Genomic DNA, 17,291 nt, shown 5'->3' on the forward strand with positions numbered 1-17,291 from the left:
GAATGTCTGGGTTGGCCTCTTTTTTTTTAACCCACAGAGTCCATCCCTGCATTTTTTCCCCTCTCTTTAATCTTGGTCTTCACACGCTGCCTAATCGCCTCTGCTCCCAAACCCTGCAACTTCCCGTGAAAACATGGGTTTAGGAGCAAATGTTTAGTTTTAGTGTTCAGCAGCCCGGGCCCTTTACTGGAAAAGGGAGCCCTTTTATACCTGTTTTACATAGTTTTCTCCCCTCCCCCTTTTCTTTCTCCTCCTTTGTGGTGTTTATTAACCATTTAAGGTGTGGAGCCTGTGTGTCTGCCGGGCTGTGCCCTCTAGGAGCCATGCCCATTGGTGGGTGAAGCTGGAGGCCGCGATGGAGCCCCTGCAGCAGCAGAAGCAGCCGCCGCAGCAGCCGCAGCCTCCACATCTGACTTCTCTGCAGCAGATGGATGCCAGAGAGAAGCAGGGGAAGCAGATGAGAGACACCCAGTTCCTATATACCCAGAAGCTGGTCTCACAGCAGACTCTCCTCTCAGCTACCCCTGGGAGGTCTTCCGGCAGCTGTGCCCTGGGGCCTGTAGTCAGGGTCCCCCCAGCCCCAGCCCGGGCTATTGAACAAAGCAGCACTGTGAACTCAGAACCCGAAGAAGAGGAAGGAGGGCTAGAAGAGGATGAGGAGGATGATGGGGATGAAGATGTGGCAGAGGTGTCTGAGAAAGAGGGCCAGGCAACTGTGAAATACTTTCCTACGCAGAAAGGGGTTCGCCAGGATCCCAGAGTGGGCCCCATCTCTGGTCTGCTTCCAGCACCTGGGCTCCAGCCCCACGGACAGCAAGCTAAAGAAGATCGAACCAAAGAGGCTTCCACGGCCCCACCTTCCGGCCCCGCAGGCGGTCAGCCTGGCTGGAATCTGGAAGAGCAGCTCAAGCAGGTCAGTGTTTCTGGGGTAGGTGTGGGGGTCATTTGTTCTTTTGAAGGGGTTAGTGAGAATGGGGTGCTGGACTGCCAGCGGCAGGGGCTCGCGCTCGCTCACCCCACATTAGTGTCCAACAGCCTAGAAGGGAGTCGTTAAAGCAGTTAAATGGGAGTGATTAAAGCAATTAAACCTGTGAGCCACACCTAATCTAGTTTCTTCCCAGTTTAATTTAAGAGAATGTCACTACAGCCTCTTTTGTTAATTAAAAAAACAAATGGAGTGGAGGACTCTGCAGAGAGAGTCCATGGATCAAGGCCCATGTCTCGCATGCAGCCAACCCCCGTTCAGGTCCCAGCATCTCTTAAACCTTTATTTCGGAGGCAGAAAAACAAGGTTGTTTTAATTATGCTCAAACACTCCCGCAATACTCCCCCACCACATATATACTTCCCTTCATTGCTGTGGTTGTGATGACCAGGTTTTTGGCACTTCTGTGGCCATGGTGCTCACATGCTTGGTCATGCTATATGCCACTACATATATGGGTGTAGAAGGGTCTTACAGTTTCAGGTTATACATACAGGTTTTTGCACCCAGCCATTTCCCAGGACCCCCTGCAGTCTTTTATCTCCCCCTTTCCTGGGAACAGGGAACAGTCCAGTCTCAGACTGTATTTTTGTTCTGAGCTATCGTGGGATCATGCTCCCTAAGGATAGTTTTATTTGGCATTTAATTGTAATTGATGGGGAGAGAAATCGAATGGGTGCTAATTGATAAAAAAAAATGCATTTTCCAATTGAGAGCCTAATAGCATGGTCTTGTTTCACTCTTTCATTGCCCTCTTAGAAACAGGGAAGAGTAAAACTTAAAACTCCCTTGTTATACACAGGGAGCTGCAGTGTTTTTCAAATATGGCTGAGTATCTGTCATCTTAGGAATGTGGAAAAATAGATTCCAGGTTCCTAACAAATGATCTCAGGGTGGTCTCTACGAAATCTATTTTCCCAACCAACCCTTTAATGTCTAGTTTGTTTTCTCTTCAAACCTGCAATGTGATGATAAAAGTAACGAAAAAAGATTGGGAGTTTGGACTGGAGAGATAGCATGGAGGCAGGGCATTTGCCTTGCATGCAGAAGGACGGTGGTTCGCATCCTGGCATCCCATATGGTCCCCCAAACCTGCCAGGAGCGATTTCTGAGCATAGAGCTAGGAGTAACCCCTGAGCGCTGCTTGGTGTGACCCAAAAGCCAAAAGAAAAAAAAAAATTTGGAGTTTATAATGAAGCTGGTGATTGCTGGGTATTCCCATCAGCATTTCACTTGGTCTACTAGTTGATTTAGAAGTTGTTTGTGAATTGGGCTGCAGCCAGAGTGCAGCAGGTAGAGCCTGGCTTGCTGCAGACCTGGATTTGATCCCTGGCATTTTGTATGGTCCCTAAGCACCTCCAGGGGTAATTTCTAAGTGCAGAGCCAGGAGTAACCGCTGAGTGTTGCTAGGTGTGTCCCCAGAACAACACCATAAATGGTTTGTGAAGATCTGTGAGTTTACATAGGGCAACTGTGAAAGTTACGTAAGAAAGGGTCTTTGAAACCTGAAAATTCAGCTTGTTTGTGGTCAGGGAGCTACTTGCAGTGTGTCTTTACAGTGGCACCATCTGCAGGCAATTCTAGGGCCTGTAAAGTGGAGCTCAAGTCCCATCTCTTCCATTTGTTCTTACCCTTGGGATATTTCACTAGGGGTTCTTCATTCCTCTGAGCCCATGCCATCTCATCTGTGAAATAAAAGTAATGAATTTGGGACTTGGGGAATGGCTCAGAGAGCTCATTCATCCTAACACCACATGTTTCCCCTGAGCACCATTGGCAGTGGCTCCTGAACTCTCTTAGATACACACACACACACACACACACACACACACACACACACACACACACACACACACACACACTGGTGTAGCATATGATCCCTGACACCTGCTACTGCAGGGTCCAAGCAGCTCTGTCATATCCTTAGGCCCTAGCATTCAGTTCCTTGGCCCAATTTGCTAGGAATTGTCAGGATTGATTGCTGGCCCCCAATCCTTGATAACTTTCCTTGGCCTCACCACTCCAATCATGAAGCAAGGCTCCCCAGGATGTTATAATCATTTACTGAACTCGCACAAGTTGGGCAGTAAATGTTCCATTTGCTCTTCCACATGATGAGTTTAGCTTCTTACTTCATCCTTTCAAACTAGAGACTGCAAGTTGCTGAGATGGACAGAGATGTCCCCTCTGTGTACTGGGAGGTAGTTGGAGAGCTCGGACTTGGATGGGAGATTCCCAACTTCCACGAGAGCAGCAGCCTGGCCCCTGGCCCAGACTCGCCGCCTGGATGATTGCTTTGGTTTAGGAAAACATCTGTGATTGCCGGCAGCCCCCGCACTGCTGTATGGTTGGCAGAGTTCCATGCCGGCCGCTGAGTCAGCGCCTGGCGGGATCCCGCCCTGACAGCACTGGGAAAGTTCAGGCCCGAGGCTGCTGGCTGCCCCCACCTTGGCAGCTGGCCAGCCTCTGCGTGTGTGCGGTCGTTCCTAGAAAGTGCAGCCGCGTGCGAGGAACAAGTGGGGCTCCAGAGCCTGTCTGTCTTCAGGAAGTGCAGCAGGTGTTGAGGTCAAGCCGTCAGAGCTTTGAAAACAGGGACTCTTGAGAACTGGCATGTTGCGCGAGCGCATGTGTGTGCCTGGGCTGGCACCCATTGCCAGATCTCCGTGGCGGCAGTACCGTGGCTGCGTGGCTCAGTGCCTGCGTTCCTGGCTGTTGGTTTCTGAAAGTCTTTTAGTGCATTTTATTATTCTGAGACACACTCACTAATTATAGATTGCCTGGCAGAGCAACTACCAAGTGTTTTATAAATGTCTACATGGAGGCCGGAGAGATAGCATGGAGGTAAGGCATTTGCCTTGAATGCAGAAGGACGGTGGTTCAAATCCTGGCATCCCATATGTTCCCCCGAATCTGCTGGGGGTAATTTCTGAGTGTAGAGCCAGGAGTAGCCCTTGAGCGCTGCCGGGTGTGACCCAAAAACAAACAAACCAAAAAATGCCCACATGGCCGAAGTCTCATATTGCATTCTTAATTTTTCTTCCCTCTGGATATGGAGGTGAGGGACTGGTTTAGGTTTAGGTAATAACCTAAAGCCTTAGATGGGGAGATTTAGTATAGGAGTTAAATCACGTGTTTTGCAACCATCCCATTTTTGATCCCCTACCCCATCTGGCTCCCCAGATATCACTGGGTGCAGCCCTGGAGATCTCTAAGCCATGTCAGTTTTCACCACCAGGGTAGATAGATCAAGTATCACTGGGACTGATGCCTCATCCCTTCAACCAAAACAAAAATGCCTCAAATGTGCATCTTCTTTTTTCCTTTGGAATATAAAAATTTGGGGGGGTTGGGTCATACCCAGCAGCGCTCAGTTACTCCTGGCTCTACGCTCAGAAATCGCTCCTGGCAAGCCCGGGGGACCATATGGGATTCTGGGATTTGAACCACAGTCCTTCTGCTTGCAAGGCAAATGCCTTACCTCCATGCTATCTCTCCGGCCCCGGTATATAATTTTTGATTGATTTTTGTGCCTTACTCACCTGTTCTCAGGGATTGAACTCGGTTGTTCCACATGCAAAGCAGATATCTATACTATCTGAACTCTGTAATTTAAAGTTTTTATAGGGGGGGACCCTGAGTGGTGCCTAGGACTTATTCCTTGCTCTGTGCTCAGGGATCACTCCTGGCAGGTTCATGGGACCATACTGGATGCCAAGAATCAACGCTGGGTCAGCTGCATGTAAGGCTAACAAAACACTCTACCCCGCTGCACTGTTTCTAGACCCCTAAAATTTCATTTTAATTTATTTTTTTATGTTTTGCTTTTTGGGCCACACTTGTCAGTGCTCAGGGGTTACTCCTAGCAGTACATGGGAAACCGTATAAGATGCTGGAGATTGAACCCAGGTCGGCTGGTGTACTATAGCTCAGGCCCCTGAACTATAAATTTTTTGGGGGGATGGATACCTGATGATTCTCAGAGGTCATTTCCTGGTGGTGCTTGGGGACCAAATGGGTTGCCAGAGATTGAACCTAGATTGGCTGCATGCAAGGCAAATGTCCTATCCACTGTGCTGTCGCTCTTACCCCTGAAGTTAAATTCTTTTTAAGTCAGTAAGGTCTCTGTCCTCCTTTGATGAATCTTTATATTTTTATTTGATTTTTGGGTCATCTCAATGGTGCTTACAGGCTATTCCCAAGTCAGTATTCAGGGACTTTGGGGTACCCAAGATTTGGGGGGTAGTGTCCCATTGACAGTGCTCCGGACATACTCCTGGTTCTGTGCTCAGAAATCACTACAGACAGTGCTCAGTGGAACATAATGGGGTGCCAGGAATCGAATCTGTGTCAGTCCAGTGCAGGACAAGTGCCCTACCTGGTGTGTATTGCTCTGGCCCCATAGGGGTACCTGCGATTGAACCTGCATCCAAAGCATATGCCCCAGTCCCTTGAGCTCTTTTTTTGCCCCTGACTAATCTTGAGTTTAATGGAGTAAATCACAGAAAACCTTAGTGCTTTAAAACTTTCTCTAGTTATGCTTTGGAAGTAAAGGACCAGAACAATCTTTAGGGAGAGTACTTTAGAAACCAGTACAACCCAGGAGACGAGCTTTTTTGTTTGTTTGAAGTCTCTTGTTTGAAGCAGCAAACCTCTGGAGAGCAGAAATAGACTGTCCCTTGTTTCAGCAATAATGACAGATCTTTTGCAGTTGGCACAAAACGAACTTATTGTTGATGTGTTTGAGTGGTCACTTTCTTTGCTTACACAACAGACTTTTAATAGAGGCTTCTTGAGCTGAGCCTGACTTCCTGGGCTGAGTAAGCCTGGGTCTTGGGGTGAAATGGTTTTCTTTTGTCCTAAGTCAGTTCAACCCAAGAATAGCTTTTTTAATTAATTTTACTTTTTTTGTTCGTTTCTTGGACCATACCTGGTGGTGCTCAGGGGTTACTCCTGGCTCTACACTCAGAAATCTCTTGACTCAAGGGACCATATGGGATTCTGGGAATTAAACCCTGGTCTGTCCCTGGCCAGCCACGTGCAAGGCAAACACCCTACTGCTGTACTATCACTCTGGCCACAGAACAATTTTTTGTTTTTTTGTTTTGGGCCACACCCGGTGACGCTCAGGGGTTACTTCTGGCTATGTGCTCAGAAATCGCTCCTGGCTTGGGGGACCATATGGGACGCCAGGAGATCGAACTGTGGTTTGTCCTAGGCTAGCGCTGGCAAGGCAGACACCTTACACTTCTGCCACCTCTCTGGCCCCAGAACAGTTTTTTTTTTTTTTGTGGTTTTTGGGTCACACCCGGCAGTGCTCAGGGGTTACTCCTGGCTCCATGCTCAGAAATTGCTCCTGGCAGGCACAGGGGACCATATGGGATGCTGGGATTCGAACCGATGACCTCTTGCATGAAAGGCAAACGCTTTACCTCCATGCTATCTCTCCAGCCCCCAGAACAGTTTTTTTTAAGCAAGTGTCTTGGGGGTCAGCAATAGTACAGCAGGCAGAGTACTTGCATTTTATGCAGCTGACTTGGGCTCGATCTTGATCTTCGACATTCCATATAGTTCATGTAGATTACCAGGAATGATTCGTGAGTGCACAGCCAGGGCGTTAACCCCTGAGTACTGTACCGTTATGGCCCAAAAAACACAAAAGAATAAATAGTTTTTCAAATATGTACACACTAAGGTAAAACATTTTGTTTTAATTTGTTTTTATTATTTTTGTAGGGAGTATACCTGCAGTACTATTGCTGGCTCTAAAATATTTTTATAGCAGAGGCCAGAGCAAAGTGGGTGGGGCATTTGCCTTGCACGCACCAACCTGAGTTCAATCCCCAGCATCCCATATAGTCCCCTGAGACTGCCAGGAGTGATTTCTGAGTCCAGAGCCAGGAATAACCCTTGAGCACTGCCAGGTGTGGCCCAGCAACAACAACAAAAATGTTTTTTCTATAGCAACAGAGTTTCTTCAATAAGAGTCCATAAAATTAATTTGACTTTGCAAACAAAACAAAACAAAACAAAAAAACAAAAGAACGATTTTATGCATTCTTACTGAAAAAACTCTTAGGAAATAATTGCTCTTTAGGATCTGGGTCATTAGAAAGAGGAGAGTGGGGCCGGGAAGGTGGCGCTAAAGGTAAGGTGTCTGCATTGCTAGCGCCAGCATAGGATGAACTGCGGTTGGTTCGATTCCCACCCATCCCCCAGTTCCATATGGTCCCCCCCAAGCCAGGGGCGATTTCTGAGCGCATAGCCAGGAGTAATCCCTGAGCGTCAAACAGGTGTGGCCCAAAAACCAAAAAAAAAAAAAAAGAGGAGAGTGTTCTTTGACACCAGAGTGATGGAAGATGGATGCCAGTGAGCCAAACATTTAAAGCCCATCATATTCAGTGGGGAGAGTCAATAATTGTAAAAAAAGAAGGCAGCAGACAAAGAGCTGAGTGTCCCTTCTCTCAGAAAGAGATTGGTAGAGCCCTGTCAGCATGCCACCAAAGTGTGTGTGTGAGGGTAACGACACGTTTTGCTGGTCTGGAGCAGCAGTCATCTGCTTTCTTAGGAGAGGGTGCAAGCTGTACAGGCTTTGTCTTGAGCCCATTCGTGGAGCCAAAGATGAGGATTTGCTTGATAAGTCTGTGAAAGCCATTGTGTGCCTAATGTCTTCACTTGGCTAGTGACTGTTTGAAGAAAGACTTACTGCTGGTCTCCAGAATTTACAACCAAGAGTTCTCTAAGTAGTCAACTATGGTCACTTGGATGAGATTCTCATTTTTCTGGGTACATACTGCTGGTCTTTGGAACATCAGAAGTTTCATGTAAAGATTGTGCCGGGTGTATTGCCTGAGAAGATAAGGCTATTTCCTTTTCCTCATTTTGTTTGAAGGGCTGGTCTACATGCTCTTGGCTTATACTGTCTGGGAAGAATCAGAAGATCAAATGGTTCTCCCATTGGATAAAATTTGGTAACTCCCTACCATGCCCTTGGGGGTATTTGACCATGTAAGGAGACATTTTTGTTTGTCATTGAGGGTGGGGTATATGCTTCTGGCATCTAGTGGGTAGAGGCCTGGGATAAAAATCCTACAATATTGGGGCTGGAGAGATATCATGGAAGTAAGGCGTTTGTTTGCCTTGCATGCAGAAGGACAGTGGTTCAAATCCTGGCATTCCATATGGTCCCTGAGCCTGCCAGGAGCGACTTCTGAGCGTAGAGCCAAGAGTAACCCCTGAGCGCTGCCAGGTGTGACCCAAAAATCAAAACAAACAAACAAAAAAGAAAACCCGGGAAAATCCTACAATGTGTCCTCCTCAGCAAAGGGTTCACCGAATGTAAGTTATGCCAAAGCTGGGAAAGCCCGCAGTAGTCTGAAGTCAGAGAGAGAACTATTTGTGTTGGATTCTTATTGAAGAACTTTTTTTGTGTTGTACTTTCAATTTAGAGTGCCTGGGACTCTAATTTTGATTCTGATAACTGAAGAGTTAGGTAGATGTTGATAACTGAAGAGTTTCAACTCTTCCTGGAGTCTTCCAGATGAACACCAACAGATGTGGGAGAGGATAGGGCTCCAGAACTTGAATTTTCCTATTGGGATCCACTGCTGGTTCTTTCATCTTATCACTTTTTGTGTTTAAAACCTTATGGTGAATGGTGAACTAGTTTGGTTGTCCTTCAAGATATTCACACCACCAGATTAAGATGCAAATCCTCAGCACACTCATTACTTAGTAACATACTTAATTTTTTTAAGAGATTTTTTTGGGGGGGTTTGGTTTTTGGGTCACACCTAGCAGTGCTCAGGGGTTACTCCTGGCTCTATGCTCAGAAATCACTCCAGGCAGGCTGGGGTGGGGGGAACCATATGGGTGCCGGGATTCAAACCACCATCCTTCTGCATGCAAGACAAACGCCTTAGCTCCATGCTATCTCTCCGGCCCCCAACATACTTAATTATTAATATACATTGTTTTTAGAGCTAACAGTTGTGGCTTTTCCACCCCAACTTCAGTGCTTGCTTGTTGCACTTTTTTGGGGGGGGTTTCCGATTTAGGGTCACACCCAATGGCACTGGGGTTACTCCTGGCTCTATGCTCAGAAATCACTCCTGGCAGGCACAGGGGACCATATGGGAAGACGGGATCTGAACCACTGTCAGTCCTGGATTACCTACGTGCAAGGTAGACACCATACAGCTGTGCTATTTCTCTGGCCCTTGGTCACACTTCTTGGGACAGATATCCTAACACACCTTTTGAAACCCCTGAATACATGTGTCCCAGAGTATGAGAAACTTCTACCCTCCTCACCAAGTTATTACAGAAGTGGATCAATTGAAGATGTGCACAACCTGATGTGTTTTTTTTGGATTTGTTGGGGGAGGGGGCACCAGGCAATGCTCAGGGATCACTCCTAGTGGTGCTGGGATGCTGGGGATAGAGCCCAGATTGGCTGCATGTAAAGCAAGTGCACTACTTGTGTTATCTATCCCAGCACAACCTGATTTTGATAGTCATAAAACAGGTGTTGTGGATATGAGCTATGCCATGTGAATGCAATTTGCTGTTTCAATCTCTACACTTCTTTTTCTGTTTTGTTTTGTTTTTGGGCCACACCAGGCGGTGCTCAGGGGTTACTCCTGGCTGTCTGCTCAGAAATAGCTCCTGGCAGACACGGGGGACCATATGGGACACCGGGATTCGAACCAACCACCTTTGCTCCTGGATTGACTGCTTGCAAGGCAAACGCCGCTGTGCTATCTCTCCGGGCCCCTATCTCTAGACTTCTAATGTGGTATTGCATTTTTTTCATTTCATTATATTCTAGTTGCTACCTCCACATATTCATTAATCACAGAATTGGTTAAGGGGTCAAGAAAATAGCCAATAGGACCAGAGTGATAGTACAGAGGGTAGGGTGTTTGCTTTGCACGCAGCTAACCTGGGTTCGATCCCCAGCATCTCATATAGTTCATTGAGTCTGCCAGGAATGATTTCTTGAGTGTGGAGCCAGGAGTAACACCTAAACGCCACTGAGTGTGGCCTAACTAACCCTCTCAAAAGGAAAGCACCTATTATGGGGCTGAAGAGATTGTATACAGTGTGTAGGACACTTTCCTTGCATGGGTCCCAACCTGGGTTTGATTCCCAATATCCTATATAGTCTCCTGAACACTATCTGGTATGGCTCTCAAATAAAAACAAACCCCCCCAAAAGTGCTTATTCTTCTAAAAATGAAAAGGAGGGGTAGCTGGTTCAGCAGTTTGGTACATGCCTAGCATGCATATGCCTGATCTGGTTTTTTTTTTGGGGGGGGGGTTGTACCCACCCCTTGACATGTGTTTTGATTCCTGACCACAGTGGCCCAGGTATTCCCAGCACTGCAAAGTGATGCAGTATCACATCCTCCACCCCTTACATATAACTACCCATCCAAGTAGCCTAGAATCACAGATGGGGCCCCTGGAAATCCCGAACACGGAACTCCCAGAAATGTAAAAATGAGAGGGAAAGCTATTAATAAGAAAAGTGCGGTAACTTGTGCTTACTGGTAGAAACGGCAGAAGTTATTTCAAAAACATGACTAGACCTGCTCAATAATGCACTAGTAGTTAATGTTATGACTCTTACCCTTACAGAGTGATTTTTATTTTATTTATTTTTGCTTTCTGGGTCATACCCAGTGGTGCTCAGGGGTTATTCCTGGCTTTGTACTCAGGAATCACTAACAGGGAACATACGGGAAACTAAAGTTTGTGCTTATTTTTTTCTTAGGTAGAAGTAAGCTTCATGTTGAATTCTTATAAATACATGATCAATAGCTAGAGTCTTTACCCTTATAAGCAAAAGACTTATTCTCCCTCTCTCAGACCCCATTGTTTCTGATTTTCAGACATTTTATCCATTAGCAAATCCACTATTTTCTTTTTTTGTGTGTGTGTGTGTGGTTTTTGGGTCATACCTGGCAGTGTTCAGGGGAAACTCCTGGCTCCATGCTCAGAAATTGCTCCTGGCAGGCACGGGGGACCATATGGGAAACCGGATTCGAACTGATGACCTTCTGCATGAAAGGCAAACGCTTTATCTCCATGCTATCTCTCCGGCCCAAATTCACTATTTCCTTACTCAATGGCTTCTCTCCGAAGCCTTTGCCACCACTGTACATGTTCTGTTTCACACAACTTAAAAGTCCCCTAACAGGTACTGGTAATCCACCTCATTTGATTGTTACAAGGCAATCAGAATACTTTCGATTCAGTGGAGAAATTATTATATTTGCTTCTCTCTCCCTCCCTCCCTCCCTCCTTCCCTCCCTTACTGATCTCCCTTATCTGAGGATTGAACCTGAGACATTCAAGGCTTGTTTTCTGGCTAAGTAGCTCTAGCAGGGCTTTTGCCTTGTGTTTGGCCAACCCATATGGTCCCACTGAGCCACTACCAGGTACTTAGGGGAGACTTGTGCTCTATTCCTTAAGCCACTTGTCCACCCTGAGCTCTCATTTTCCCTAGAACTTTCCCTTGACTACACATTGCCTTTCAACCTCTTCCTCAGTGGCCCTCACTCTTGAAAACAAAATTTGTTAGGAACTTTTTGCCCTCCTTCCGCCTTTGTTTTACACTCCAGGCTGGATTCTGCCTCTTCCAGGTCACTAAGCCTCCTATTACTATGGCCACCCCAGTGGTTTCCAATCTCCTACAGGGGTCCTCAAACTTTTTAAACAGGGGGCCAGTTCATTGTCCCTCAGACCATTGGAGGGTCTGACTATAGTAAAAACAAAACTTATGAACGAATTCTTAATGCACACTGCATATATCTTATTTTGCAATGAAGAAACAACAGATACAAATACAAATAGTTTGAGGACCAACCCATCCTGCTTCCACCTCTTCTGGTTGCCCTAGTCCTTTTGTCCACTTGTTTCCTTTCTCTTGGTTTCTTTCTGGCCCCATAAGCTCCCTCTGGGTCTCTGTCTCAAGGCCTCTTCTCGATATATTCTTTGAGCATTTTCACTCTTAATGGCTTAAGTGGAACTAGCGGCAGTGGCACTGGGAGAAGACTCAAAAGGCTTTATATACAGGATGCCTGACATCACCTGGTTCCAAACTGGGAGTAGCATAGCCTCCTTCTTAGCACCTCCAGGTGAAGCTCAAATGCAAACCAATAACCCCACCACCAAAAAAAAAAAAAATGCAAACCAATAAAAATACTTGTGATAGCTGCTAACCCCAGTGATATTGTTTGAGTCCCTGATTCTCTCCTATGCTGAGTGGATTCATTCCCAATTTTCTGTTTGCATCTCAGGCTTATGTTTGTTTGTTTGGGGCCCACACCTGGCTGGCCACATTTTGAGGTTCCTCCTGGCTCTACACTCTGGGATGGCTCCTGGCAGTGCATGTGGGAGGGGGACCACGTGGGATGCAGAGGATCAAAGCTGGGTTAGCTTTGTGCTGGGCAAGAGCTTTCCCTGCTATGCTCTAGTCCTAGGATCCTTTTTGATGTTATATATTCTGTGAGTTTTGAGAGATATATGATGAACTATATCCTCTGACATACAGAATAATTTTACTGCCTTAAAATTTTTGAAGCTCTGCCTGTGCTCACAGCCCCCAGCAGTAAATGCTGATCCTTGCACTATCTCCAGTTTCGGAATCATAGTTCCTTAAATCATGACATCATCTCATTCAGCATGGATGAACAAGATACATGAGGCATAACATGAATGAGAAGAAGAAATTCCAACTGATATGTAAATGAAGAAAGGGCCTCGTTTCATGTTAGGCTGTTTCTCTCTAAAGTTGAAATTTCCCAAACTCTGTTGATGACATTAAATGAGGACTTGTCAAAATCCTTTACATATTTTGGCCTATTCACTAATTTGTGTTTAAGTTTCCCAGGTAGTTTTTCAGGGCCTGGTGGCCTATTTCTTTTTAGCACTGAATAATACTGTAATGTACCACATTTTATTCATCGCCTGGAGAATTTTGGCAGTTATTAATAAAGCTGCTATAAATATCTATGGACAGGTTTTTGTGTTGATGTAAGTTTTCAGTTTATTTAGGTAACTACCTAGAAGTGATTGCTGAATCATACAGGAAGATTATATTTAGTTTCTGCATACCAGATAAGCTATCTTCCAAAATAGCTATATCATTTTGCTTTTCCATCAGTAATGAATGAAACTCTGCACCTTTCCAAGCATTCCTTGGTGTTAGCCTGGGATTTTGTTTATTTTTGTTTTAGAGCCGTACCCAGCAGTATTTCAGGCTTATTCCTGACTCTGCACTCAGGTTTCACTCCTAGCAGAGCTCAGAGAACCATAGAGGATGCCAAGATTAAACCTAGGTAGGCTGTTTGCAAGGGTACTGTCATCTAGTCTCCCAATCTTAGGGATCTGAGCCATTTATTTTTACTTGAGCAGTATTTTTTTGTTTTGTTTTGTTTTGATTTTGGGCCACACCCAGTGGCGCTCAGGGGTTACTCCTGGCTATGCACTCAGAATTCATTCCTGGCTTGGGGGGGGCCGTATTGGGATGCCGAGGATCGAACCACAGTCTGTCCTAGGTTAGCGCATGTAAGGCAGACGCCCTACCGCTTGCACCACCACTGCTCTGGCCATGAGCAGTATTTCTTTTTTTTTTTTTTTTTTTTTTTTTGTTTTTGTTTTTGTTTTTTGGGCCACACCAGCTGGTGCTCAGGGGTTACTCCTGGCTGTCTGCTCAGAAATAGCTCCTGGCAGGCACGGGGGACCATATGGGACACCGGGATTCGAACCAACCACCTTTGGTCCTGGATCGGCTGCTTTCAAGGCAAACGCCACTGTGCTTTCTCTCCGGGCCCTGAGCAGTATTTCTTGATATGTACTTTTCTTCTAGAGAAATAAAACAAGTGTGTGCTTTTTGTTCAGTAGTTCCAGATTTGATCTGCTGAGCACTACTTACCCCCAAACAAAACAAACCCAAAGAAAATTTCTTTTGAGACTATTGTAATTTCACATGCATCGTTAAAATAATGAGGAATGGATCACTTGTACACTTTGCCAAGTTTGTCTTGATGATAGCTTTTTGTTTTGTTTCTTTCAATAACTTTTTTTTTTTTTTTTTGGTTGGGGAGACACCTGAATTGGTGTTGTGGAGTGCTCAGAGACTACTCCCAGCTTTGCTGGGGATAGCATTGGGGACTCCCACAAATCTCCAGCTTTGTGAACATCTTTCCAACCTCTGATGGGATTGTGGTTTTGTTGTTGTTGTTGTTGTTGTTGTTGTTGTTTGTAACTGTGGCTTGCTGGGGGAGGGGATTACTCCAGGTTCTGCATTCAGGAATCCTGGTAGACCTCTGGGGAACATGTGGAATACCAGGAATTGAACTCAGATTGATGCATGCAAGGTAAGAGCCCTTCTCACTGTAATATTGATCTGGAACAGAGGCTATGGATTTTTCTTAGTTTTACTCTATTGCAGATGTTCTTATACAGAATTCTGCAATGCTTTGATTATTTTGCACCAAACATTCTGTAATTTTTAGTTGTGTTCACTTTATTAACCTGTAGATTGTTCACAGAACTTTTTTGTTTGGTTTTGGTTTTTCGGGCCACACCTGGTGGTGCTCGGTTTACTCCTGCCACTGTATTCAGGATTTACTTCTGGTGGGCTCAGAGCACTGTAGGGGAAGTTAAGAGTCAGCCGAGTCAGACACATGCAGTGCATGTACCCTCCCTGCTGTTCTATTGCTCCAGCCGTAGCAGTAAATTTTTTAGTTCCCAAATATTTGAGTTGAACCTCTGCCCACATACACACATTTATTAATATATCTTTATGTGATCAGGGAATGAATTATTCCAGTTTTGTGGAATTTGTTAAGATATTCTGTGTTCTGGGGCTGGAGAGATAGTATGGAGGCAAGGCGTTTGCCTTACATGCAGAAGGACAGTGGTTTGAATCCCGGCATCCCATATGGTCCCCAGAGCCTGCCAAGAGCGATTTCTGAGTGTAGAGCCAGGAGTGTAACCCCTGAGGGGCGCCGGGTGTGGCCCAAAAAACAAACGAACCAAAAGATATTCTGTGTTCTGCCTATAAACTTTCTGAGTGTGCTTAGATAATATTTTCTCTGTTTAATCAATGTGGGACTGTCTGTTGAATCCAAGTGTGTTATTTAAATCTTATCAAAGTTTGTGTGCTCAGTTTCAGAGAAAGGTAAATTAAATATTCCATTGTAGGATTGAGTTAATTAGCTTTTTTATTTTCCCCCATACCTGGTGATGCTCAGGGTTTACTCCTGGCTTTATACTTAGGAATCAGTCTTGGCGGTACTTGTCTTGGGGAACCACAGGGGATGCTGTGAATAGAATCCAGGTCAGCCCTATGCAAGGCAAGCACCCTGCCCACTGTACTCTTACCCCGGAACCCTTCCCTTTAGGTTCTAGAGTAACTTATTTCCCTTATTTTGATATGATTACACTGTCTTCTGGCCACTGTTCTTGCTGTTGTAAAGTCTATTGTAAGTCTAATTCTCATCCATATAATTATTTCTCTCAAACTTTCAAGATTTTACTGTGAACGCTGCTGTTTTTGTAGCCTTGTCATTTGTCCTACTTGATTTGCTTCTAGCTGATTTGTGTCTTTCTCCCCCTGTGGCTGCTGGTTTTCCCCTTGACTGCTATTCTTTATCTTTTGGTTTTTGGGCCACACCCAGCAGTACAGTCTACTTCTTGATATGCTTTAGGGGGCAGCTCTCTGAGGAATGGGACATAGCTTGTGCTATGTCAGGCACCACCTATTGCTTTTTTTTTTTTCTTTAACTCGAATTATTCCTGACTCTGCATTCAGGAATCATTCCTGGTGGTGCTTTGTGAACCATATGAAATACCAAGGCTCAGGTTAGCTGTGTGCAAGGCAAATCCCTATCTGCTGCATTATCACATCAGGCTGTATTTGAGAGTTCCATGTGCTTTGAATGAATGGAGTCACTTCTCAGGGGAATTTTGTTTTCACCTCTGCTGATTGTCATTGGTTTGGGATAGTGTGCATTAGGAGTCTTGTCTATGCAGGAATGGCCTGTTTCTGTTTCAAGGGCCCTCTTATTCCTTGGACCCTGTTAGATGAGAGGGTATCTTTGTATCTAGCATTTCAGTGTGAGGTGTTCTTTGGAAAACATGCCAGACTCAGACTGTCTTTCACCTGTGTTATTTTATTTTATTTATTTTTGTTTTTCGGTCACACCTGGTGACGCTCAGGGGTTACTCCTGGCTATGCTCAGAAAACACTCCTGGCTTGGGGGACCATATGGGATGCCGAGGCATCGAACCGTGGTCCGCCCTAGGCTAGTGCACTCAAGGCAGGCGCCTTATGGCTTGCGTCACCACTCCAGCCCCTCACCTGTGTTACCTTCAAATGTTTTTGTTTGTTTGGTTTTGTGTGTGTGTGTGTGTGTGTTTTGTTTTGATTTGATTTGATTTGTGAATCACTCTGGCAGTGCTCAGAATTTACTCCTAGCTTTGCACTCAGGGTTAAATCCAGGTGGGGGTATATGAGGATTGTGCCTTACCTGCTATATTGTCACCCTGGAATATGTTCAATATTATAGTGACTATTTGTGTTAGAAATATGTTAAGGGCCCCGAAGAGATAGCACAGCGGGTGTTTGCCTTGCAAGCAGCCGATCCAGGACCAAAGGTGGTTGGTTCGAATCCCGGTGTCCCATATGGTCCCCTGTGCCTGCCAGGAGCTATTTCTGAGCAGACAGCCAGGAGTAACCCCTGAGCACTGCTGGGTGTGGCCCAAAAACCCAAAAGAAAAAAAAATGTTAAGGGGCCGGAGAGATAGCATGGAGGTAAGACCTTTGCCTTTCATGCAGAAGGTCATTGGTTCAAATCCTGGCATCCCATATATTCCCCTGTGCCTGCCAGGAGCAATTTCTGAGCGTGGAGCCAGGAGTAATCCCTGAGCACTGCCGGGTGTGACCCAAAAACCAACTAACTAACTAACTAACTAACTAAATAAATAAATAAATAAATAAATAAATGAAATGTTAAGTCAGCCTGACTATTAAGTCTAACCTATACCTTTATTTTTTATAATTATCTTTATTTAAACACCATGATTACAAACATGATTATAGTTGTATCATTACAGTCATGTAAAGAACACCCCCCTTCACCAGTGCAACATTCCCACCACCAATTTCCCAGATCTCCCTCCTCCCCACCCCCCCACACCTGTACTCGAGACAGGCTTTCTACTTCCCTCATTCATTCACATTGTTATGATAGTTTTCAGTGTAGTCATCTCTCCAACTGCACTCATCACTCTG

General features: G+C 45.4%; 1 protein-coding gene across 1 annotated transcript in view; it reads left to right on the forward strand.

Moving 5' to 3' along the window:
- Positions 1-291: 291 nt before the first annotated feature.
- The window catches only part of ARID3B (AT-rich interaction domain 3B), a 58,342-nt gene continuing 41,342 nt past the window's right edge, over positions 292-17,291 (forward strand). Inside the window, exon 1 of the mRNA XM_049777878.1 lies at positions 292-913. Coding sequence (XP_049633835.1) covers positions 356-913 — 558 coding nt within the window. The 5' untranslated portion in view covers positions 292-355. The remainder of the gene's footprint in view (positions 914-17,291) is intronic.

The sequence above is a fragment of the Suncus etruscus genome, chromosome 1, assembly GCF_024139225.1.
Source record: "Suncus etruscus isolate mSunEtr1 chromosome 1, mSunEtr1.pri.cur, whole genome shotgun sequence".
NCBI classification, from domain to species: Eukaryota; Metazoa; Chordata; class Mammalia; order Eulipotyphla; family Soricidae; genus Suncus; species Suncus etruscus.